The sequence below is a fragment of the Salmo salar genome, chromosome ssa17, assembly GCF_905237065.1.
Source record: "Salmo salar chromosome ssa17, Ssal_v3.1, whole genome shotgun sequence".
NCBI lineage: Eukaryota > Metazoa > Chordata > Actinopteri > Salmoniformes > Salmonidae > Salmo > Salmo salar.
Window position 1 is genome coordinate 12,920,686 of NC_059458.1, and position 26,064 is coordinate 12,946,749.

At 43.1% G+C, this 26,064-nt stretch overlaps 1 protein-coding gene across 2 annotated transcripts in view; it reads left to right on the forward strand.

Annotated features, from left to right (window-relative positions):
• Window positions 1–26,064, forward strand: part of LOC106575199 (neuroligin-4, X-linked-like) — a 75,478-nt gene that overhangs the window by 14,689 nt on the left and 34,725 nt on the right. Inside the window, exons 3-4 of one of the 2 annotated variants that reach the window (XM_014151534.2) lie at window positions 1,764–1,823; window positions 18,813–18,965. In XM_014151534.2, the coding sequence (XP_014007009.1) occupies window positions 1,764–1,823; window positions 18,813–18,965 (213 nt within the window). The remainder of the gene's footprint in view (window positions 1–1,763; window positions 1,824–18,812; window positions 18,966–26,064) is intronic. The other variant, XM_014151535.2, reaches the window with a different exon arrangement.

The following is a 26,064-nucleotide window of genomic DNA, read 5'->3' on the forward strand; positions in this document are numbered from 1 at the left end:
TTCACATATAATTCACTGTATCACAATTCCAGTGGGTCAGAAGTTTATATACACTAAGTTGACTGTGCCTTTAAACAGCTTGGAAAATTCCAGAAAATGATGTCATGGCTTTAGAAGCTTCTGATAGGCTAATTGACATCATTTGAGTCAATTGGAGGTGTACCTGTGAATGTATTTCAAGGCCTACCTTCAAACTCAGTGCCTCTTTGCTTGACATCATGGGAAAATCAAAAGAAATCAGCTAAGACCTCAGAAAAAAAATTGTAGACCTCCACAAGTCTGGTTCATCCTTGGGAGCAATTTCCAAATGCTGAAGGTACCACGTTCATCTGTACAAACAATAGTACGCAAGTATAAACACCATGGGACCGCGCAGCCGTCATACTGCTCAGGAAGGAGAAGCGTTCTGTCTCCTAGAGATGAACGTGCTTTGGATCAAAACGTGCAAATCAATCCCAGAACAACAGCAAAGGACCCTGTGAAGATGCTGGAGGAAGCAGGTACAAAAGTATCTATATCCACAGTAAAACAAGTCCTATATCGACATAACCTGAAAGGCCGCTCAGTAAGGAAGAAGCCACTGCTCCAAAACCGCTATGAAAAAGCCAGACTACGGTTTGCAACTGCACATGGGGACAAAGATCGTACTTTTGGAGAAATGTCTTCTGGTCTGATGAAACAAAAATAGAACTGTTTGGCCATAATGACCATCGTTATGTTTGTAGGAAAAAGGGGGAGGCTTGCAAACCGAAGAACACCATCCCAACCGCAAGCACGTGGGTGGCAGCATCATGTTGTGGGGATGCTTTGCTGCAGGAGGGACTGGTGCACTTCACAAAATAGATGGCATCATGAGGCAGGACAATTATGTGGATATATTGAGGCAACATCTCAAGACATCAGTCAGTAAGTTAAAGCTTGGTCGCAAATGGGTCTTCCAAATGGACAATGACCCCAAGCATACTTCCAAAGTTGTGGCAAAATGGCTTAAGGACAACAAAGGCAAGGTATTGGAGTGGCCATCACAAAGCCCTGACCTCAATCCTATGGAACATTTGTGGGCAGAACTGAAAAAGCGTGTGCGAGCAAGGAGGCCTACAAACCTGACTCAGTTACACCAGCTCCGTCAGGAGGAATGGGACAAAATTCACCCAACTTATTGTGGGAAACTTGTGGAAGGCTACCCGAAACGTTTGACCCAAGTTAAACAACTTAAAGGCAATGCTACCAAAAACGAATTGAGTGTATGTAAACTTCTGTCCCACTGGGATTGTGATGAAAGAATTAAAAGCTGAAATAAATAATTCTCTCTAATATTATTCTGACATTTCACATTCTTAAAATAAAGTGGTGATCCTAACTGACCTAAGACAGGGACTTTTTACTAGGATTAAATGTCAGGAATTGTGAAAACTGAGTTTAAATGTATTTGGCTTAGGTCTACGTAAACTTCCGACTTCAACTGTTCTTACCTGTACTAAACAGCTGTGTTTTGTGAACTGTTCTTATCAGAATGCTGTGTTGGTGCTTCTAATTTTCTGTGTCATGCTATCCAATTGGTTGAACCACTTACTGTTAGAATGAATATGTTTCCACAATAATTTTATTCTCAACACAAACGCCAAAGATATGGAAAGTTTTCAATGCATTTTTAGTATTTGTTTTAGTTTTTTTTTCCAAGAGCCTGTTTTTGTATTATTTTTTTTTACATATCTGTCTCCCCTCATCCCCTCTACTTTTCTCCCTCCTGTTGTTGACCGTAGGAGCCAACTCAAACAGTCAAGGAGGTGATTTCACCAATAATGATGGTGACGAAGACAAAGGTATTTTTCCGTCTTTTTCTCTTTTTGACCCCCCAAAAAGAAAAGCCTGATATTCATGCATGTACAAAACTATTTTTAGATACATTTTTTGTGAAGTTTTTTGTTTTGTTTTTTCCCTTTTTATCCCTTGAAGTGCATATCAATGGGCACATCTTGGATCTTCCTTTTTTTTAACAACCTCTTTCCTCTTTGGAGATGCAGATCATAATTTACAGCGAATCAGAAGGTTGTGTACTAAGGGTGAAAGGTCACCTATATATGGGGAATGAGGTGTACGCTCCAATAGTCACCACTTACAAGAATCTCCCGCCTCACTCCCAACTTGCTGCAAAGTGAAAGATGTTAAATTGAAACTCTGCATGTATTTTCTCTGGCCTCCTCGGAGGTGAAGTTATTAAACAGTCATGTTTTCCCTTTAGTTTATTTTCTTCTTTCTTTTCCTTCATTGCTCGGTGAAGCATGAACACTACACTAACCCACGTTTGTTCAGTTTTGACAGTTGGAAACCTTGTTCATTTGTAACTCTGTCAAAGTCTCTGTCATATGTTTTCTGTTCGCTTTCTTGTGCTTGGTACTATTAACCCAAAATGGTGGTTCGATTGTGTTTCTCTAAAGATCTGGGGATGGCTAGGAGATGAGTGAAAGCACTGGGGAAATGTTTCAGTGACGATAAGGCACAGGTTGTCTTCATGGTTTTAAAATCAAAGGGCAGAGCTCTGACATTTTTAGATCACTGTGCTACAACGGTTGGCATTCTCTTTCTCAAAAGCTGCAACACTAGAACGTGTTGTTTTTATCTCCTCAGAACATACCAGGCTTTATCCAGGCATTTTCTACCTCTCAATGACGTACTGTAGAAAATTCAGATTGCCGCCTTATAGCCGTCTTGATAATGTGAAAAGGTAATAGGCATAGGTAGGTAGGAGTGAAAGCTGTGAAATAAGGTTCACCTTCAATCCCTATTAGCGGAGATTGCTAAAGGCCATGCTGTGTGCATTAACTTTTCTTCATAACCTTTTTCTCATGTCATTATCAGACATGTTTATTTGTTCTTTTTGTACCCCTCAGAAATCGTCAAACGTTTTTCAAGTATATATTGTCCCCTTTAGAATCAACCGGTAATTGCCATGAATGCCTTTACTGTTTTCTCAGTGTGTATTGTCTGATCAGCTGGGTAAGAATCTCTCTCTCTGTGTGTACAGATGCACAAGTTTAACTAAATGTTCAGACTGTTTCTGTTGAAGAAAGCAGCACTCAGATTTTGAAATGCCTGGACAAAACATTTTATCCATCCAGCCATTTCAAAAGTACACGGCAGTACCTCAATTTAAGAAGTACTGCCGTGTCGTGTCAAACCCACGCCTGTGTTTTCAAGAGTGCTACTACCAGTGCAGGATCGATGCTCACTGACTGTTTGAACATCTGAACTGGCAATGAATTACTCCCCCCCCCTCCCACCCCCGTCCCCCTGAGGTTATAACTCTGCTGCCATAGAGTACAGAGACACCTCCCGCACACATGCACGCATTCCCGTGCACGCGAGCACACACACTGGCGCACGGAAAGGACGCACACACACATGCGCACACAGACACACTGACGCACGGAAGGGACGCACACACACACACACGCACGCATGCGCACTTCGCTCACAACACAACACAGCTCACTGAGTCCCTCCTTCCTCTAACTACTACCTTCTCTGCTGCAGTTCCCTCACTAAAAACACTCACCTAAGGCTTAAATGAGATAGAGGCGTATTCCTGTTCTCTTGGAAGTTTTAAATGGCTGCATTTGAAAACCATTTTTTTCCCCCTTTGGCCTCAAGGAAACTTTGAAATGAGCGATCAAATATATCCTTATTATTTCATGACTTAGTTTGGAGTAAGAAAGAAAGGGTATTATTTGAAATGTCTCTGTAATTGAGACCATGTCTAAGTACATTAGAGGTGTGGAGTGTATACGTCCGTACTTCAAAACTATAGTGTGGTAGCTAATATAATGCCTTTGAGACATCTGACACTAAGCTCTGCACAATTTTATTTTTGTTAATTGCTCTTCTGTTTTCCTTGACAGGTCTCTGTATGGCACATAAAGACGTGTGTAGAGATTATGTTAAAGCAAGATTGTATCCAGATCGACGCCAAACTGGAGATTTTTTTTTTTACTGAAACGGGGAGGGATTACCTCAACTTGTCCAATAAGAAACACCAGTTTACGGTTGCGAAACATTTTGCTACGATGTGCTCTAATGATTACGACCCAGCTCTATCAAACAGGAACAGGAAGTGTGACCAGCTACTTCCTGTCTGACTGTGGGTTTGGAGGAGCTCACTGTTCCCCCTGTATGGTCATTAACTGCCATCTCCCATCCCTCCATCCCTTCCATCCCTCCCTTTCATCCCTCTATCCCATTACTAACACTTGGAAAATGCTGAAACCAATGGAAAATTCTGATGACCCACCCTTCCCTACTCGCTCCCTCCCTTCTCCCCCTTTCTCTCTCCTCTCCCTCTCTCCCTACTCTCCCTCTCTCCCTTCTCTCTCTCGCTCCCTCTTACCTCTCCCTCTTCTTTCCCTCCTCTCTCCCTCTCCCGCTCCATATAGAGATGAGTAATGTGTGCGGCGCCGCTGTGCCCATGGAGGAATATATTATCCCCCCAGCCCGGTATGGCAGTGATGAATATCTAGGGCATGCTCACTGCGGAGTCACCCAGCCAGGGACCTCTCTGCTAGGCAGCTCCATGCAGCTCCTTTACAGAGACAGAGACAGAGACAGAGCACAGAGAGAATAGAGAGAGAGAGAGAGAGAGAGAGAAAGTGGGGGAGGGGTAAGAGGGATGAGAAGAGAGATAGGTAGAGGGAAGAGAAAGCGAGAAAAGTGTTCTCTACTCTTCTCCACTATCTTCTATCTCTCTTTTGTGTCGCTCTCTCTCCTTTATCTCTGTCTCCACTCTCTTCCCTCTCCCTCTCTCGATTTCTGTTTTAAGTGCTCTGCAGTGACCGGGTGGGGACACGCTGGGACAAGGAGAACCTAAGACGACCCCTTCCGAAAATATTAAAAATAAAATCCATGCTCCTAAAATCTGCCATGGTTTTTTAGAATTGGATCAAAGTTGCTTATCTGTCTTAGTCTCCTCCAGTTCAACATCCCCAGAGCAAGTCAACATTAGAGATGTAGAGTGACAGCCAATTTGCCTTCTATGTTTGATCGAAGGCCAGCCAAATTCCATCTCAGAACATAGAACTCAGAGCCTAGCTTTAAAGAAGAGCCTGAAAACTTCACATTTGTAAAAACATTTTTAGGGGTGGATCAGCTTAATATTGTGGAAAGATTGTTGCTTCCATCAATGTAATTGTCTGCATCATTTCCAATCCCCCATATATTTTTTTACTAAATATATATATCCATATACAGTTGAAGTCGGAAGTTTACATACACCTTAGCCAAATACATTTAAACTCCGTTTTTCACTTTTCCTGACATTTAATCTGAGTAAGAATTCCCTGTCTTAGATCAGTTAGGATCACCACTTTATTTTAAGAATGTGAAATGTCAGAATAATATTAGAGAGAATGATTTATTTCAGCTTTTATTTCTTTCATCACATTCCCAGTGGGTCAGAAGTTTACATACACTCAATTAGTATTTGGTAGCATTGCCTTTAAATTGTTTAACTTGGGTCAAATGTTTCGGGTAGCCTTCTACAAGCTTTCCACAATAAGTTGGGTGAATTTTGGCCCATTCCTCCTGACATAGCTGTTGTAACCGAGTCAGGTTTGTAGGCCTCCTTGCTCGCACACGCTTTTTCAGTTTACATTTAACATTTACATTTAAGTCATTTAGCAGACGCTCTTATCCAGAGCGACTTACAAATTGGTTCTGCCCACAGATTTTATATAGGCTTGAGGTCAGGGCTTTGTGATGGCAACCTTGACTTTGTTGTCCTTAAGCCATTTTGCCACAACTTTGGAAGTATACTTGGGGTCATTGTCCATTTGGAAGATCCATTTAACTTTCTGACTGATGTCTTGAGATGTTTCTTCAATATATCCACATAATTCCTCATGATGCCATCTATTTTGTGAAGTGCACCAGTCCCTCCTGCAGCAAAGCACCCCCACAACATGATGCTGCCACTCCCGTGCTTTACGGTTGGGATGGTGTTCTTTGGCTTGCAAGCCTCCCCCTTTTTCCTCCAAACATAACGATGGTCATTATGGCCAAACAGTTCTATTTTTGTTTCATCAGACCAGAGGACATTTCTCCAAAAATACGATCTTTGTCCCCATGTGCAGTTGCAAACCGTAGTCTGGCTTTTTCATATCGGTTTTTGAGCAGTGGCTTCTTCCTTACTGAGCGGCCTTTAAGGTTATGTCGATATAGGACTTGTTTTACTGTGGATATAGATACTTTTGTACCTGCTTCCTCCAGCATCTTCACACGGTCCGTTGCTGTTGTTCTGGGATTGATTTGCACTTTTCTCACCAAAGTACGTTCATCTCTAGGAGACAGAACGCGTCTCCTTCCTGAGCGGTATGACAGCTGCGTGGTCCCATTGTAATGGCTGTTGAATGGAGTAGACCAAGGCGCAGCATGGTTAGTGCTCATCGTAATATTTTAATGGAACACTTTAAACAAAACAAGAAACGAACGACAGCCAAAACAGTTCTGTCAGGTAACAACACTAAACAGAAATTAACCACCCACAAAACCCAAAGGAAAACAGGCTACCTAAGTATGGCTCCCAATCAGCGACAACGAAGTACAGCTGTCCCTGATTGAGAGCCATACCAGGCCAAAACAAAGAAATACAAAACAGAGAAAAAAGGACATAGAATATAACCCCAAAACACACAGAAAAACACCCCCTGCCACGCCCTGACCAAACTACAATAACAAATAACCTCCTTTTACTGGTCAGGACGTGACACCCATGGTGTTTATAGTTGCGTACTATTGTTTGTACAGATGAACGTGGTACCTTCAGGCATTTGGAAATTGCTCCCAAGGATGAACCAGACTTGTGGAGGTGTACAATTTTTTTTTCTGAGGTCTTGGCTGATTTCTTTTGATTTTCCCATGATGTCAAGCAAAGAGGCACTGAGTTTGAAGATAGGCCTTGAAATACATCCACAGGTACACCTCCAATTGACTCAAATGATGTCAATTAGCCTATCAGAAGCTTCTAAACCCATGACATAATTTTCTGGAATTTTCCAAGCTGTTTAAAGGCACAGTCAACTTAGTGTATGTAATCTTCTGACCCACTGGAATTGTGATACAGTGAAATAATCTGTCTGTAGACAATTGTTGGAAAAATGACTTGTGTCATGCACAAAGTAGATGTCCTAACAAACTTACCAAAACTATCGTTTGTTAATGAACAAGACATTTTTGGAGTGGTTGAAAAACGAGTTTTAATGACTCCAACATAAGTGTATGTAAATATCCGACTTCAACTGTATATAGACATACATACTTTTTTTTAGAATATACCTTTATTATTCCCCACAAACCCTACCACCCTTCCCCCTATTGGAGTAAACTAATAAACAGTAACACTTAGGCTTCTACCTTCAGTTTATACACATACTGTCACGTTATCCTTTGATAGCAGGAAAGGGGTAAAGTCAAGCGCAGGAGACTGAGGTCCGTTGAACAGACGTTTAATAATCCAAAGAGCAAATGCCGCAACAAGGCAGGGTGCACAATCAAAATAAGGCAGGAGGACAACTCCAAAATCCAAACTGACGGGGCGCAGCCCGGCAACCCTAATGCCTAACAAGATACGCGGCGTAACACAATACATGAAAAAATCCTGCCCACCACAAAAACAAGCAACAATCCCGCACGAATCCCAAACGAAACAGACAAACTAAAACCCCCCCACACTAATGACAAACAATGAACAAGTGCAGACTAAAACAGACATAACCAAAAGACACCGAAACATGATCGGTGACAGCTAGTAGGCCGGCGACGACGACCGCCGAGCACCGCCCGAATGGGGAGAGGCGCCACCTTCTGTGGACGTTGTGACAGTACCCCCCTTCCCCCCCCAACGCACGACTCCCGCAGCGTGCTGACGCCGGCCTCGGGGACGACCCGAAGGGCGAGGCGCAGGGCGATCCGGTTGGAGGCTGTGGAATCCCTGCAGCAGGGCTGGATCCAGAATGTCCCCCACCGGGACCCAGCACCTCTCCTCCGGGCCATACCCCTCCCAGTCCACGAGGTACTGCAGGCCCCCTACCCGACGTCGGGAGTCCAAGATGGACCGGACTGTGTACGCCAGGCCCCCCCCCCCCCGATGTCCAGGGGAGGCGGAGGGACCTTCCGCACCTCAGCGTCCTGCAGTGGACCAGCTACCACCGGCCTGAGCAGAAACACATGAAACGAGGGGTTAATACGGTAATATGAAGGAAGTTGTAATCTATAACACACCTCGTTCATTCTCCTCAGGACTTTGAACGGCCCCACAAATCGCGTACCCAGCTTCCGGCAGGGTAGGCGGAGGGACAGGTTCCGGGTCGAGAGCCAGACTCTGTCCCCCGGGTTGAACACGGGGGCCTCACTGCGGCGGCGGTAAGGGGTCTCCTTGTGCCGTCCTACAGCTCGTTTAAGGCACTCCTGGACGGCACTCCAGGTCTCCTTCGAGCGCTGGACCCATTCCTCCACCGCAGGAGCCTCCGTCTGGCTCTGATGCCATGGCACCAGGACCGGCTGATACCCTAACACCACCTGGAAGGGCGACAGGTTAGTAGAGGAGTGGCGCAGAATCTCGGCCCATGGCACGAACCTCGCCCACTCCCCTGGCCGGTCCTGGCAATAGGACCACATCCTGGTTAAGATGTTCCACCTGCCCATTACTCTCAGGGTGAAAACCCGAAGTCAAACTGACCGAGACCCCCAGCCTCTCCATAAACGACCTCCACACCCTGGACGTGAACTGGGGACCCCGATCAGAGATGATGTCTTCGGGCACGCCGTAGTGCCGGAAGACATGCGTAAACAGGGCCTCCGCGGTCTGTAGGGCCGTAGGAAGACCGGGCAAAGGGATTAGACGGCAGGACTTTGAGAACCGATCCACAACGACCAGGATCGTGGTGTTCCCCTGAGAAGGCAGGAGATCCGTGAGGAAATCCACCGACAGGTGGGACCACGGTCTCTGTGGAACGGGGAGGGGCTGTAGTTTCCCTCGAGACAGGTACCTAGGAGCCTTACACTGGGCGCACACCAAACAGGAAGAGACATAGCGCCTGACATCCTTAACCAAAGTGGGCCACCAGTACTTCCCTTTCAGGCCCCGCACTGTCCGTTCAACACCAGGATGACCCAAGGAGGGTAGAGTGTGCGACCACCGGATCAGACGATCGTGAACACTAAATGCGGTTTTCCACTCGGTTTTCCACTCGTCTCCAGCTCGGATAAGCACCAGGCTCCTGAGATCTAGTTTTGTGAAGAAGCGCGCCCCGTGAAATGACTCCACTGCCGTAGCGATGAGAGGTAGCAGGTAACTGAAACCCACCGTGATGGAATTTAGACCTCTATAATCAATGCACGGGCGCAGACCTCCCTCCTTCTTCTTCACAAAAAAACTTGAGGAGACGGGTGACTTAGATGGCCGAATGTGTCCCTGTCTCAAGGACTCAGCGACGTATGTCTCCATAGCCGCTGTCTCCTCCTGAGACAGAGGATACACGTGACTCCTAGGATGGGCCGCGTCAGCCTGGAGGTTTATCGCACAATCCCCTCGTCAATGAGGGGGTAATTGAGTCGCCAAATCGGCATATTCTGAGGGAATGTGCACGGTGGAGACTGGGTCTGGACTTTCCACCATGGTCGCACCGATGGAAACTCCTATACACCTGCCTGAGCACTCCCTCGACCACCCCTTAAGAGCCCTCTGCCTCCATGAAGGCCCCCCCTCCGGTCCTCCTAGCTGCAGCCCCTCCTATCTCCATGGGCGTTGGAGCAGGAGGGCTGGGAGGTGGAACAAACAGGCCCCGACTGGAATGCCCCTGGGCAGCCAGCAGGTTGTCCAGCCTGAGCTGGTCCAGGGTGGTAGTATTGTCCCGGCAAGCCAGCTCCCAGCGGATGTCCTCACGAAGACTACATCTGTAGTGGTCGATCAGGGCCCGCTCATTCCACCCTGATCCTGCGGCGAGAGTCCGGAATTCCAGGGCAAAGTCCTGAGCTCTACTCATCTCCTGCCTCAGGTGGAATAATCACTCACCCGCCGCCTTGCCGTCCGGGGGATGATCGAATACCGCCTGGAAGTGGCGGGTGAACTCCGGGTAGTCGCCCCTAGCCGAGTCTGGGCCCTCCCAGACTGCGTTGGCCCATTCTAGGGCTCTACCCATGAGGCATGAGACGAGGACGCTCACCTTCTCTTCATCAGAGGGAGGGGGGCGGACGGTCGCCAGGTACAGATCTAACTGGAGGAAAAAAAAAACTTGCACCCAGCGGCCGCCCCATCGAACTCCCTGGGAGGCTGATCCTGATCCCACTCGTGCTGGGTTCTGTGGGTGCCGGTAGGGGCGCAGGGTGGTGAATAGGCGCTGATGTGGGTGGGGGAGCAACTCTCTTCCAGCTCTCTAAACGGGCTAGCACCTGATCCATGGCCGTGGTGGAGGAGGCTGGCATGTTGGGACACCTGTTCAGCCATGGATGGCGCTTCTGCTCCTGCTGACTCCATCTGGTTTTGGTGCGGGATTCTGTCACGTTATCCTTTGATAGCAGGAAAGGGGTAAAGTCAAGCGCAGGAGACTGAGGTCCGTTGAACAGACGTTTAATAATCCAAAGAGCAAATGCCGCAACAAGGCAGGGTACACAATCAAAATAAGGCAGGAGGACAACTCCAAAATCCAAACTGATGGGGCGCAGCCCGGCAACCCTAATGCCTAACAAGATACGCGGCGTAACACAATACATGAAAAAATCCTGCCCACCTCAGAAACATGACAAGCAACAATCCCGCATGAATCCCAAACGAAATAGACAAACTAAATACCCCCCACTAATGACAAACAATGAACAGGTGCAGACTAAAACAGACATAATCAAAACACACCGAAACATGGATCGGTGGCAGATAGTAGGCCGGCGACGACGACCGCCGAGCACCGCCCGACTGGGGAGAGGCGCCACCGTCTGTGGACGTTGTGACACATACAGACACATTTTACAGACGCAATCTATTTTACAATAGTTATATTTTGTTTGTTTTTAGTCCTTCCTCTATTTCTGATGTCCACCCAGTTTGATTTCTATTTGTAACTGTGTTATTTCACAAAATGTTTTAACCTAAATCCATTTGATAGACCCGTATGTTTTACATTGGTTATCTTATTAGTCCCACCCTTCAGCTCCATTCTACCCCTCCCATCTTTCTCTTAATACCATCCACTTTGGATTTCTATTTGCCATATATTTTTCAACTGTGCTGTGATGTTTCACAAAAGTATTGAACCTTTCTATTCTCATAGCTTCTACAGATTGTAAATTAAAGGTAAACGTTTTTGCTAAAATAAATATTATATTATTGATTGATTGACTATGGCTTTTCAAATCATCCAGTATTGCTATCTGCATCGTTAGTTCTAGGCAAATGTTACAATTCTTCAGTCATTCCTGGACCTGTGACAAAAAACGAGCTACATATGGACAGTACCAAAATAAATTATCTAATGACTCTGCCTCCTCACAGCAAAATCTGCGGAGCTGGGAAGATTGTATCCCCCATATATATATATAACATTCTATTGGTTTTAAATCCGGCGTTGTTTTGCGTGTCAATTCACAATTCATCATCAAAAATCTCTTCCCAACTATTAAGCAATTTATATGACACAGCTGTCAATTTTTTGGTCCTTAAATAAAATTGGTATATGTTTTAATTTTAGAAAATAAAGGAAAGCCGCACACTCTAAGAGCTCAGATGCAAAAATTTAATCACCAACGTTTCGACAGCGAAGCTGTCTTCATCAGGGTATCATCAAACACTGCGAGATGAGTCATTTATATAGTGTCAAGAGACACACAGGTGTTTGTAATCATGGCCATACTTGGCCATGATTACAAACACCTGTGTGTCTCTTGACACTATATAAATATAATATCATTGGTTAACTCAAATATTTAAAAAAATGGCATACAAAGAACATACAAAAAGACAAACAAATGGATAGCATACGATCATAGCATTTGTAGTCTAAAATGTATCTAACAAACAATTCCAATGGCAAAATCACAATTATCACAAGAATGGCTTCAGATCAAAGTCTATGTTGAGACCGAAGGGAGCAAGGGTCTTTAAATTAAAGATCCAGGCAGCCTCTCGTTTCAACAATAAATTATCAAGGTCACCCCCTCTCCTCGGGAGGGTGACATGTTCGATACCAATATAACGCAGAGACGAAATCGGATGGTTTGCTTCCAAAAAGTGGGCCGCAACTGGGTAAGTTAAGTTTTTGCACCTAATGGTGCTACGATGCTCTGAGATACGTACTTTTAATTCACGCTTTGTTTTACCCACATCATTTTTTACCACAAGGACAAGTTATAAGATAAATAACTGCCTTAGTGGAACACGTAATAACACCTTTAATTGGGATAGATTTCCCTGTTTGGGGGTGTTTGAAGGATCTACATTTATAAGTGCCATTGCATTGAGCACAGCCATTACACTTGTAATTTCCATTCAGTATGGGCGCAAATAGACGTTGTTCAGGAATATCTTGGGGTGGTAAATCAGAGTGTATTTGAGTTAACCAATGATATTAGGCCATACTTGGCCATGATTACAAACACCTGTGTGTCTCTTGACACTATATAAATGACTCATCTCGCAGTATTTGATGATACCCTGATGAAGACAGCTTCGCTGTCGAAACGTTGGTGATTAAATTTTTGCATCTGAGCTCTTAGAGTGTGCGGCTTTCCTTTATTTTCTAGTGTTCTACTCCGCTAGCCAGCACCTCGCCTTTAAAGGTGTGCGTTTCTTTTTTCTAGATATGTTTTAATTTATCACACTTTTCTTTAACCATTTATGTTCTTTAATGCAGGGCCGACAGACAAGTTCTTTACTTTTTTCCCCTTCTACTTGCCTTTTCCATTTTTGTGGTAATGCTGCAATTAGTTGGTTGTAATTTTGGGTAGAGCAGACATTTCCATATGTCTGTGTTAGCTACGTGTGTGACATAACTCCACCAGTCCTATTTATGATATCATTCACTAAAATTATACCTTTTTGAAACATTTCATCGAAATCAATTGTTCTGTCTTTTCAGGTGGATTCAACTGAAATTGCAACCAACTTTCTAAGGCTTGTTTAAAAAATAACTATATTTTGGAGATTATTTCCTTTTCAAACAACTGAAAGTGAGCAGTTGTAATCTGAATAAAGGGAAAAAGGCCATTCCTGAACATGGGGTGAGACATTCCTACCAATTTACTAGAGAACCAGTTTGGATTTAAGTATAACTTTTGTATTACTGATGCCTTTAGTGAGAGGTCTAATGCTTTAATATTTTATAATTTCTGCCCTCCGAATTCATATTCATTATATAAATAGGCCCTTTTAATTTTGTCTGTCTTGCCATTCCAAATAAAATTGAATATTTTTTGTTCATATAATTTAAACACTACACTAGGTGTAGGCAAAACCATAAGCAAATAGATAAACTGTGATATGACTAAAGAGTTAATAAGGGTGAATTTTCCACAAATAGACAGGTATTTTCCTTTCCATGGTAGCAAGTTCTTATGTATTTTTGCTAACTTTCTATAAAAATGTATTGGGGTAAGATCCTTTCTTTCTTTTGGGATTTGTATACCGAGTATGTCCACATCCCTGTCAGACACGGTAATGTAAAATGTGCATTTTTTTGGTTTTTGGTTTTGGTTTTAATCCAGAGAGGTTAGCAAAAGTATCTAGATCCTCTATGAGGCTGCGGAGGGATTCTAATTGTGGTTTTAAAAGAAAACATGAATCATCTGCATACAATGACACCTTTGTTTTTAAGCCACGGATTTCTAATCCCTTAATATTATTGTTGGATCTAATTTTAACAGCTAACGTTTTGATGGCAATAATAAATATATATGCCGATAGTGGACAACCTTGTTTTACTCCTCTAGACATTTTAAAACTTTCTGAGATGTAGCCATTAGTTACTATTTTACACCTAGGGTTACTATACATAACTTCAACCCATTTTATAAGAGATTCCCCAAAATTGAAATATTCTAGGCATTTATATATAAACTCCAGTCGTACTTTATCAAAAGCCTTTTCAAAATCAGCTATGAAAACCAGGCCTGGTGTTCCCGATATTTCATAGTATTCTATTGTTTCCAGTACTTGTCTTATATTATCTCCAATGTATCGTCTATGTAAAAAAAACTGTCTGATTAGGAGGAATTATATCTGACAATACTTTTTAAATTCTATGCGCCAAGCATTTAGCTAGGATTTTTGCATCACAACACTGAAGTGTAAGAGGCCTCCAATTTCTTTTATGGACTCGATCTTTATATGGGTCCTGTTTCAGTAATAATGATATCAGACCTTCTTGTTGCGTGTCCAATAATCTACCATTTATATAGGAGTGGTTAAAACATGCTAATAATGGTCCTCTGAGTGTATCAAAAAAAGTTTGGTGTACTTCCACTGGTATGCCACCCAGCCCTGGAGTTTAGTTGCATCAAGAAATTCCTCCTCTGTAATTTGGCCTTCAAATAAGTCTTTCTGTACAGATGTTAATTTTACATTATTATTAGGAAAAAAATCCATACAATTAGCTTTGGTTAGTGAAGATGGTGGAGACTGAAACGAAAACATATTCTGAATCATGCGTGACTCCATCATTTGTAACAAGTTTCAATACATTTTTTTTGGTAGCATTTCTATATTAAAGATAGAAAAAGAATTTGGTGCATTGTTCCCCATATTCCATCCAGTTCGCTTTATTTTTATAATATATTACACTGGATCTTTCTTGAATAAGTTCTTCCATTTTGTTTTTCCTCTAATTTATTCTGTGAGCCTGACAACTTCATGTACTGCCCCTCTGTTTAATGGGCATCTGGAATTTTCCACCTGGTTTCAGCAGCTCCTATCCTACTAATAAATTCAAATAAGAACCTTAGCATGGAATGTTGAAAGTGGCCCATTAAATAAGTTAGAAGATATGAGTTAGTTACCCTTCCTCCAACTCATCTCGTCGACCCAGTCTATCTGTGAAGTGCAATGTATTTGGCTGTCTGCCCAAGAGGAGCGTGGCAGAGGTGAAGAGGGGGTCCTTCTCAAGACGGCCTCGGCCACAACAGCAGACTGCAGGCTACACACTGTATAGGCTAGGCTGGTGCTAACATGTGAGGAGTTGTGAAATAGATACATTCACATTATCGCAGCACTAGGCGCCCACTCAGAGCACAGCAGAGATTAATAACCACTGTGGGTTGTTTTCCACCTCTCCTTTCTATATATTGTTGTTTTTTTTGCGTAGGAGGGGAAGCGATATACACACACGCACGCACACAAGCTTACACACAAACACGCACACACACACAGCTGAGCTCCAATGCAAGGCAGTCGTCTGTCTGCCCTTAGGCCCTGCTACTCACTGCCAAGCCTGCGGAGGCAGAAGCAATGTGACCTAGAGGCCAGCCAGGCAGCTGGCCCGCCCCCTTTTCAGCAGCAGCCAACGGCGGATGCAACAGAAACCAATAATCGGAGTGTACTGAGAGAGCCTTGGTTGAATACCAATTACATAGTTCGGGTCATGGCTGGGTAAACCCTGACTCGTTTAGCACGCTGCCTGCTATGACCAATGCTTTGGTCCCTGCAACGCTAGACCAAGTGGAATCTTATTTATTTGGAATTCCATGATTTGAAATAGCATTGCAGCTCACACACATTTACATTGCTGTACACGCTGACAAACATTATCTCACATATACTCACATTGAGGATCATCATACATACTCAAAAATACATTGGTGAGTCACACATACGCACACTCACATTGGCTGTTATCCAAACCTGTAGAGGGGTTTGATTTTCCCTCGTTGATGCTCTCATCCTTGGCGATATTTTAAAGAATTCCATAGAGCCCTGATGATGTGGTCTGATGATATCTGCTCATCGAACATCTCATTCCAAAATCATGGGCATTAATATGGAGTTGGTCCCCCCTACATCAGCCTCCTCTCTTCTGAAAAGGCTGTCTACTAGATGTTGGAACATTGCTGAGGGGACTTGCTTCCATTCAGCCACAAGAGCATTAGTGATGCCGGTCACTGATGTTAAGCAATTAGGCCTGGCTAACAGTCGGCGTTCCAGTTCATCCCAAATGTGTTCGATTGGGTTGAGGTGAGGGCTCTTTACATCTTCACTGGAACTAAGGGGCCTAGCCCGAACCATGAAAAACAGCCCCAGACCATTATTCCTCCTCCACCAAACTTTACAGTTAGCACTATGCATTCGGGCAGGTAGCGTGCTCCTGGCATCCACCAAACCCAAATTCGTCCGTCGGACTGCCAGATGGTGAAGCATGATTAATCACTACCGAGAACGCGTTTCCACTGCTCCAGAGTCCAATGGCGGCATGCTTTACATCATTCTAGCTGACGCTTGGCATTGCACATGGTGATCTTAAGCTTGTGTGAGGCTGCTCGACCATGGAAACCCATTTCATGAAGCTCCCGACAAACAGTTATTGTGCTGACATTGCTTCCAGAGACAGTTTGGAACTCTGTAGGGAGTGTTGCAATCGAGGACACATTATTTTTCCTCGCTACATGCTTCAGCATTCGGTGGTCACATTCTGTTAGCTTGTGTGGCCTACCAATACGTGGCTCAACGGTTGCTCCTAGACGTTTCCACTTCACAATAGCAGCACTTACAGTTGACCAGCTTTTGCATGGCAGAAATTTTATGAACTGACTTGTTGGATAGGTGGCATCCTGTGACGGTGCCACGTTGAAAGTCACTGAGCTCTTCAGTAATGCCATTTTACTGCCAATGTTTGTCTATGGAGATTGCATGGCGGTATGCTCGATTTTATACACCTGTCAGCAGCGGGTGTGGCTGATATAGCCGAATCCACTAATTTGAAGGGGTGTCCACATACTTTTGTATATACAGTGCATTTGGAAAGTATTCAGACCTCTTCCCTGTTCCACATTTTGTTACGTCACTATCAGGTATCAAGGTAAGACCCAGATGCAGACCGTGTCAAAGTAACAATGTTTATTACAGCAACAGGGGCAAAGGTACAAGATGGCAGTCAGGGTCCGGTCAGGCAGAGGTTGGTAATCCAGAGGTGGGGCAAAGGTACAGGACGGCAGGCAGGCTCAGGGTCAGGGACATGCAGAGTGGTCAGGCGGGCAGGTACAGGGTTAGGACAGGCAAGGGTCAAAAACCAGGATGATGACAAAAGAGAGACTGGGGAAAAGCAGGAGCTGACACAAAAATGCTGGTTGACTTGTCTACAGACAAACAGAGAACACAGGTATAAATATACAGGGGATAATGGGGAAGATGGGCGACACCTGGAGGGGGTGGAGACAATCACAAAGACAAGTTTCTGAATATCCTTGAGTGGTCCAGCCAGAGCCCAGACTTGAACCTGATCAAACATCTCTGGAGAGACCTGAAATATCTGTGCAGCGACGCTCCCCATCCAACCTGACAGAGTTTGAGAGGATCTGCAGAGAAGAATGGGAGAAACTCCCCAAATATAGGTGTTCAAAGCTTGTAGCGTCATAGCCAAGAAGACTCGAGGCTGTAATCACTGCCAAAGGTGCCACAACAAACTACTGAGTAAAAGTCTGAATACTTATGTAAATGTGATATTTCCATTTTAATTTTAAATAAATTTGCAAACATTTCTAAAAACCAGTTTTTTCTTTGTCATTGTGGGGTATTGTGCATAGATTGATGAGGGGAAAAAACAATTTAATACATTTTAGAATAAGGCTATAACCTAACAAAATGTGGAACAAGTCAAGGGGTCTGAATACTTTCCGAATGCACTGTATAGTGTTTCTACCCAGAGGCTAGAAGAACACCTTCTATTTTTTATTTAAGTAATGAAATCCTTGAAAAATCCCTCCTTCCCCAAATCACTGATTCCAAACTCATTGCTTCTCCACCATGTCCTAAGGAGGTAGAATGTGGAAAGCAGTGGTAGAATGCTGAGCTATGACTTCTGAAATGATGGACCCATAGGAATCAACTGTAAGTCAATGAACAACACCCTAATGAGGCCTGTGACTGCTGACTGAACTGAGTGTTGATTTATCCTGCTAGCAGGCTGTTGTTCATGGAACATGACATCCCTCTCCAATCTTCTCTCATACTAAGAATCTACCCTCTTAATTTATAATGAACAACTGCACATGTACTAATCAGAGTAGGGAAGCTCCATAATAAGGTATTCATTCTACCTAATTGTACTGTAGCAGTCATGTTTGTCTGCGTCACAAATTACACCCTATTCCCTTTATACAGACTCTGGTCAAAAGTGGTGCACTATACAGGAAACATGGTGCCATTTGGGAAACAGTCCTTGTGTGTTGGTGTTATTCCAAGAACATAGTCCCTGTACAGATATCTGCAGAATGATGGCGCTATCACATATTTAAAGAGAGCAAGTTTTTCCTCTTACAGTGTCTCCAATACTACAGTACTTACAGTGAACATATCGCATCCAAAAGCGTTTACATATGACAACCACATTGAACTACCCATATTCCATTGGCTGCTAATTTTTAAAATGTAAAAAACGTAAGCATCTAAAGTAAAGGATGTGGCTGGCTCCTTCCTAACCACCCAAAATGACGCCCTATTCCATATGTAGGAGGTCCATAGGGCGATGGTCCAAAGTAGTGCACTATATAGGGAATAGGATGCCATTTGGGACGTACTACCAGACTCAGTGTTATCTACAGGTGCTCATGCTTGTTGCTCTTCTTTCCAGACATCCACGATGAGAACGGGCTGAAGCCGGTCATGGTGTACATCCATGGTGGATCCTACATGGAGGGAACGGGGAACATGATCGATGGGAGTATCCTGGCGAGCTACGGAAACGTCATCGTAATCACCATAAACTACAGGCTCGGAGTGTTAGGTATGTCACAGCATACCATTTGGGTCTTCTTGGCGCTTTGTGATGTGTTTTCTATGGATTGGTGGATTCATCCATGTTGTGTGTTTGATGTGTGTTTTGGTTGGCTGTAGTACTGTAAATGCTGGCGATTCAAATTGGGAGGTTTATGGGGTATAATTTGTATTTTTCATTCAGTATTTTCTCAACCGATGGCACAGCAGGAAATAAACCCATACAAATTGAATGGGGAGTAAATAAGATGAGGATTTTAAGATTTTTCTTTTACTTCTACCTGATTTGGCAGAAGTTTACATCTCAAATATCATTGCTCTAATAGTACAAGAGAGGAGAATGCGATAGTAGGAGAGAATATTTACAATAGGAGAGGTTTCTGGTAAAACAACGTTAAATGTTCAGACATGGAATTAAGCAATTTTCCCCCAGCATATCAACTCCTGTAACTCCAGTATGAACTTTGGGGATAATGGAGTCGGAGAGGTTATCAACCTGATAGGCTTTGTCATCCCAGTTCATATGTGCCACATTATGCTTGGTCCCTGTATCTATTTTTACCAACAGCTATATTAGTTAGAAGCATCTGGAAGATTTATCCATGTCTATTTTCTAAATCCACTGTACAGTGCATTTCGTTGTTCTTTCTGCAGTGTTCAAATAGACTCCTAATCTCATCCACCAGCTGGCTCTGTCTCTTTCACACCTCTCTGTCTATAAGTACAACACCTCACTGTCTATACACGGTAATAATTGAGCCTGGGGACGAGCTGAGACTATACCTGGCAGTTTCATGGAGACCAAGATGCTGAAGTGTTGCTAAGCCCATAAGAAAATAAAAAGCTACGTCCAGGGTGTTCAATTCATATTCACACCCCGGTATCCACTGCTGCTCTGCTTTCCATTTGTTATGAAACTGAGCTGTCTGCACCACTCGCTATATTTAGTTTCGCGATTGAGAGCCAGGGGGAAAAGGTGTTCTGGAAAAGTGTGCACTGCGGAAGAAAGGGGAAAAAACGTAGAGAGAGGAGAAAGGAGGCCCTCCTTGAGTCTGTATCTCTGCTTCTTTGATAGACTGGTTGAGGAGAGAGATGAGGGGTGTGTGTGTGTGTGTGTGTGTGTGTGTGTGTGTGTGTGTGTGTGTGTGTGTGTGTGTGTGTGTGTGTGTGTGTGTGTGTGTGTGTGTGTGTGTGTGTGTGTGTGTGTGTGTGTGTGTGTGTGTGTGTGTGTGTGTGTGTGTGTGCGTGTACATATTTGTGCGTACCTATACATGCACGCGTGTTTGTGTGTCTCGCAGAGTAGAGGTTCAGGCTAGAGCATCCCTCATCTACATGGTCTCTATTCTCCCATGTAAATAGAAATATATTCATCCCAGGTAAAGATAAGGACCAGGAGGTTAATTCTCCTCAGACACTCACCACCTTCCTCTCCCAGAACATTGGACAGTCTCTGCAAGATAGGCTAGTGTCTGAATAGTTTATTCAGGTAGTCTAATGTCTGAACAGTGTGATCAGATAGTCTAATGTCTGAATAGTTTATTCAGGTAGTCTGATGTCTGAATAGTGTGTTCAGGTAGTCTGATGTCTGAATAGTGTGTTCAGGTAGTCTGATGTCTGAATAGTTTATTCAGGTAGTTTAATGTCTGAATAGTTTATTCAGGTAGTCTAATGTCTGAATAGTTTGTTCAGGTAGTCTGATGTCTGAATAGTTTATTCAGGTAGTCTAATGTCTGAATAGTTTATTCAGGTAGTCTGATGTCTGAATAGTTTATTCAGGTAGTCTAATGTCTGAATAGTTTATTCAGGTAGTCTAATGTCTGAATAGTTTATTCAGGTAGTCTAATGTCTGAATAGTTTATTCAGGTAGTCTAATGTCTGAATAGTTTATTCAGGTAGTCTAATGTCTGAATAGTGTGTTCAGGTAGTCTGATGTCTGAATAGTTTATTCAGGTAGTCTAATGTCTGAATAGTTTATTCAGGTAGTCTAATGTCTGAATAGTTTATTCAGGTAGTCTAATGTCTGAATAGTTTATTCAGGTAGTCTAATGTCTGAATAGTTTATTCAGGTAGTCTAATGTCTGAATAGTTTATTCAGGTAGTCTAACGTCTGAATAGTGTGTTCAGGTAGTCTGATGTCTGAATAGTTTATTCAGGTAGTTTAATGTCTGAATAGTTTATTCAGGTAGTTTAATGTCTGAATAGTTTATTCAGGTAGTCTGATGTCTGAATAGTTTATTCAGGTAGTCTAATGTCTGAATAGTGTGTTCAGGTAGTCTGATGTCTGAATAGTTTATTCAGGTAGTCTGATGTCTGAATAGTTTATTCAGGTAGTCTGATGTCTGAATAGTGTGTTCAGGTAGTCTGATGTCTGAATAGTTTATTCAGGTAGTTTAATGTCTGAATAGTGTGTTCAGGTAGTTTAATGTCTGAATAGTGTGTTCAGGTAATCTAATGTCTGAATAGTGTGTTCAGGTAGTTTAATGTCTGAATAGTGTGTTCAGGGAGTCTAATGTCTGAATAGTGTGTTCAGGTAGTTTAATGTCTGAATAGTGTGTTCAGGGAGTCTAATGTCTGAATAGTGTGTTCAGGTAGTTTAATGTCTGAATAGTGTGTTCAGGTAATCTAATGTCTGAATAGTGTGTTCAGGTAGTTTAATGTCTGAATAGTGTGTTCAGGTAGTTTAATGTCTGAATAGTGTATTCAGGGAGTCTAATGTCTGAATAGTGTGTTCAGGGAGTCTAATGTCTGAATAGTTTGTTCAGGTAGTCTGATGTCTGAATAGTTTATTCAGGTAGTCTGATGTCTGATAACGTTATTGAGGTAGGTTAATGTCTGAATAGTTTATTCAGGTAGTCTGATGTCTGACTAGTTTATTCAGGTAGTCTAATGTCTGAATAGTGTGATCAGATAATCTCAGGTCATAACGGTGTGTTGGGTTCCTGTAAGGTCACATTTACCAGGAGTAAACAGCAAAGCTTTGCATTTTGAAATATGAAAAGAAAACGTCCTCATTTTGTGAACTCAATGCACTTTCACACTGTATTGATTCATTAATTCAAACTAACTCATGACTCCGCTGGGTTTGAAGATTCAATTCATTTTATAAACAAGAGAAGTGTTATATTATGTAACCAACCAGTGCTATATTATGTAACCATCTATCATGGTGACGGATGGTATCTTTAGCCTCTTAATCTCACAAACGCACAGAAGGATGGCATGGTGTCCGTGCAACAGAGTGTGTGTGAGATGGAATCAAAAGCAGTCAGTGGGTCATCTGTGCAGTGTGCATGTGTGTGTGTGTGTGTGTGTGTGTGTGTGTGCATGTGCGTGTATGTGTCTGCAGCATCTCCGGCTCTGTATCCAGTGGCTGGCCCTGGCTGTGGCCGCATTGGTACCATGCCATGCCTCCACGCTGCTTTCGTAACACTGCACCATCTGTGTCCAAGCGCCACATGGGCCGATCTGTGTGACGAGCTCTCCCTGAGCTCCATTACTCTGAGCTGGGATGTGTCAGAGCCACATGGCACTCCGCTCCTCTCCTCCTCTCTCCATCCTATTATGGCGAGACGTGAGGGGCCTGCTGATGTCTCCCTGATACAGACGCATGTGTCTTGTCTGCCTTCACTTAACCCTTCCCATTCTTACCTTCCCCCACACCTTCTCTGCCTATCTCTCTCTCTCTATTTCTGTCTCTCGTTCTCTCTCTCTCGTTCTCTCTCTCTCTCTCTCTCTCTCTCTCTCTCTCTCTCTCTCTCTTGTTCTCACTCTCTCTCTCTTGCTCTCTCTCTGCCTGGTAAACGCAGGTTCTGAGTGTTTGGCATCTAGGTCTTAAAATACAATTTGATACCAACTTAATCCAGTCCAGATATAGGTCCAGATAAGGGTTTTTACACCCTTACAAGGTCTGGAAATATAACGGGGATTACCAAAAGTTTGTTTTACTGGTGAATCTGTAATGGAATGGAAATGTTGTTTTCGGAACACGATATGTCCCACATTCTTGGCCTATTCAGTCAGATGAGTAGAACAATTTTAGTACAATAGTATTTTAGCTGATTGATCTTGATACAGTGTCCATATTAGGATAGACTCTGCCTCAGCCTGACCTGTCAGTGTCCGTGGATCTTAAACAGCTTGAAGCCTCTATTCCTCCCTGCCCCTGCTGATTTTGTCAGCAGACACATATTTAACTGCAGTTTCCTGCACTCTGAAGAGGTTTACGAGAGAGAGCATTACATTTATTCAATACTATTATATCAAAGGAAATGTAATGTAAAATTGTGTCTATTGTTGTATTCTTTTTATGTATATACTGTATCGTACATTCGGAAGTATTCAGACCCCTTGACTTTTCCCACATTTTGTTACATTACAGCCTTATTCTAAAATGGATCCCATTGTATTTTTTCCATCGTCAATCTACACATGATACCCAATAATGACAAATCCAAAACGGGTTTTTAGAAATTTTAGCAAATATATTAAAATAAAAAAATTGAAATATCATATTTACAAAGTATTCAGACCCTTTACTCAGTACTTTATTGAAGCACCTTTGGCAGCGATTACAGCCTCAAGTCTTCCTTGGTATGACGCTACAAGTTTGGCACACGTGTATTTGGGGAGTTTCTCCCATTCTTCTCTGCAAATCCTCTCTGCAAATCCTCTCTGTCAGGTTGGATGGGGAGCGTCGCAGAACAGCTATTTTCAGGTCTCTCCAGATACAGTATGTTCGATCGGGTTCAAGTTCGGGCTCTGGCTGAGCCATTCAAGGATATTCAAAGATTTGTCCCGAAGCCACTCCTGCGTTGTCTTGGCTGTGAGTCATTGTCAGAGTCATTGTCCTGTTGGAGATGAACCAGTCTGAGGTCCTGAGAGCTCTGGAGCAGGTTTTCATCAAGGATCTCTCTATACAGTGCTTCGTTCATCTTTCCCTCGATCCTGACTAGTCGCTCAGTCCCTGCCGCTGAAAAACATCTCCACAGCATGATGCTGCCACCACCATGCTTCACCGTAGGGATGGTGTCAGGTTTCCTCCAAATGTGATGCTTGGCATTCAGGCCAAAGAGTTCAATCTTGGTTTCACCAGACCAGAGAATCTTGTTTCTCATGGTCTAAGAGTCCTTTAGGTGCCTTTTGGCAAACTCCAAGCGGGCTGTCATGTGCCTTTTACTGAGGAGTGGAGTGCTGCAGAGATGGTTGTTCTTCTGGAAGGTTCTCCCATCTCCACAGAGGAACTCTGGTGCTCTGTCAGAGTGACCATTGGGTTCTTGGTCACCTCCCTGACCAAGGCCCTTCAACCCAGATTGCTCAGTTTGCCGGGTAGCCAGCTCTAGGAAGAGTCTTGGTGGTTCCAAACGTCTGACATTTAAGAATGATGGCCACTGTGTTCTTGGGGACCTTCAATGCTGCAGAAATGTTTTGGTACCCTTCCCCAGATCTGTGCCTCGACACAATCCTGTCTTGGAGCCATACAGACAATTCCTTCGACCTCATGGCTTGGTTTTTGCTCTGACATGCATTTTCAACTGCGGGATGTTATATAGACAGGTGTGGGCCTTTTGAGCCATGTCCAATCAATTGAATTTACCACAGGTGGACTCCAATGAAGTTGTAGAAAAATATCAAGGATGATCAATGGAAACAGCATACACCTGAGCTCAATTTCGAGTCTCATAGTAAAGGTTCTGAATATTTATGTAGATATTTATATACATTTGCCAAAATTTCTAAAAACCTGTTTTCACTTTGTCATTATGGGGTGTCGTGTCTGTGACTATCATTACATGTGAAGACTGTTATTTTATCAAATCAATACTCTATGTGTAATAATTACGTGATATTACGTGATTCAACTAGTCATGTAAACTTTAAAAACTAGGAAGTTGGGGCACCACAGGAAAATATTTCTAGAGTCTCTATTTCCCGAATTGACTCTTCAAATATTTTCATGTCATATCGATTAGTCATTCTCATTAATGTATTATTACCTCATCAGTTCTCATTACTGAACGAACCCTAGTCTCCAAAATGAATCAGCGATATACAAATTGGCGTAATTATTTATTTACTAACTAAACAAATCACAGAAATACATAATCAAACAATATAGTTATTGGTTACTAACACAATGCATTGATAAGTCCCTAATGGGTTAAACCGGTATGACGGCTTGGTAGACATTGGAAAGGGGTGGGGACAGATAAAAAAGCGGGAATGACTAAATGGATTCACTACACAGAGTTGATAATTATATTAATTGAAATGCTAATCCTTTGCACATGAACGGTCGCTCATTTGAAAATAATTGCAATGTATATATTTACGCCCGTATGCCGTTATTGTCTTCTCTATTGGAATCGCCAGTCTGTCTGCTGGAGAGTCAGTTCATCAGAGAGTCTCTGGTTAACTTCCCCAGAAGTCACAATGTCTTTCATGGTTGTAGCTTTCTCCGCGGCTCTGGATAGTATCTGTTGTAATGGATACGTCAGGCTTACAGATGGTTGTTCCATAGTATGCTTCAGCGATTGTTGGTATTCTCGTACTAGACTTACGTAATTTCCAGCTGCAGACTAGTAATTCTACGTCTAGGATTTGCTCTTATTCTGTAGTGATCGATAGTCTCAGAGTTTAACCATTTCCAGCCGTGTAGCCAACACTACACGCTGTCTGGTCTCCTGGGCCTATAGAGTTGTACTTCCTAACCATTTCAACATGTAGCGCCAGCTGCATGTTTTCTAGTCTAATGTTAATTTCGTCAAGAGTGGGTTTTATACACTTCTGAGAAAAGGGCGGTCCATGACGCCGGTGTAATGTCTACGCTCACGTGGGCATGGCCACTGATTTGGTTAACTTTATAAGAAAACCCATTTTTTTCTCATTTAGAAGGTTAGTTTCATGTTTAATCACATACGTGTCACAATATTTAGATGTAAACCCCATAATTAAGAAGTGTACACAACCAAAGACACAGTAATGAGTGTTTTCTGTCATTCATGAGATCACCAAATGAAACACACTCGTCATGACTGTCCCTTAAGTGTCCACGGACCACTCCCACGTTCTCAAAAATATAAATATTGTTTAATTATTCAAACTTTTGATGT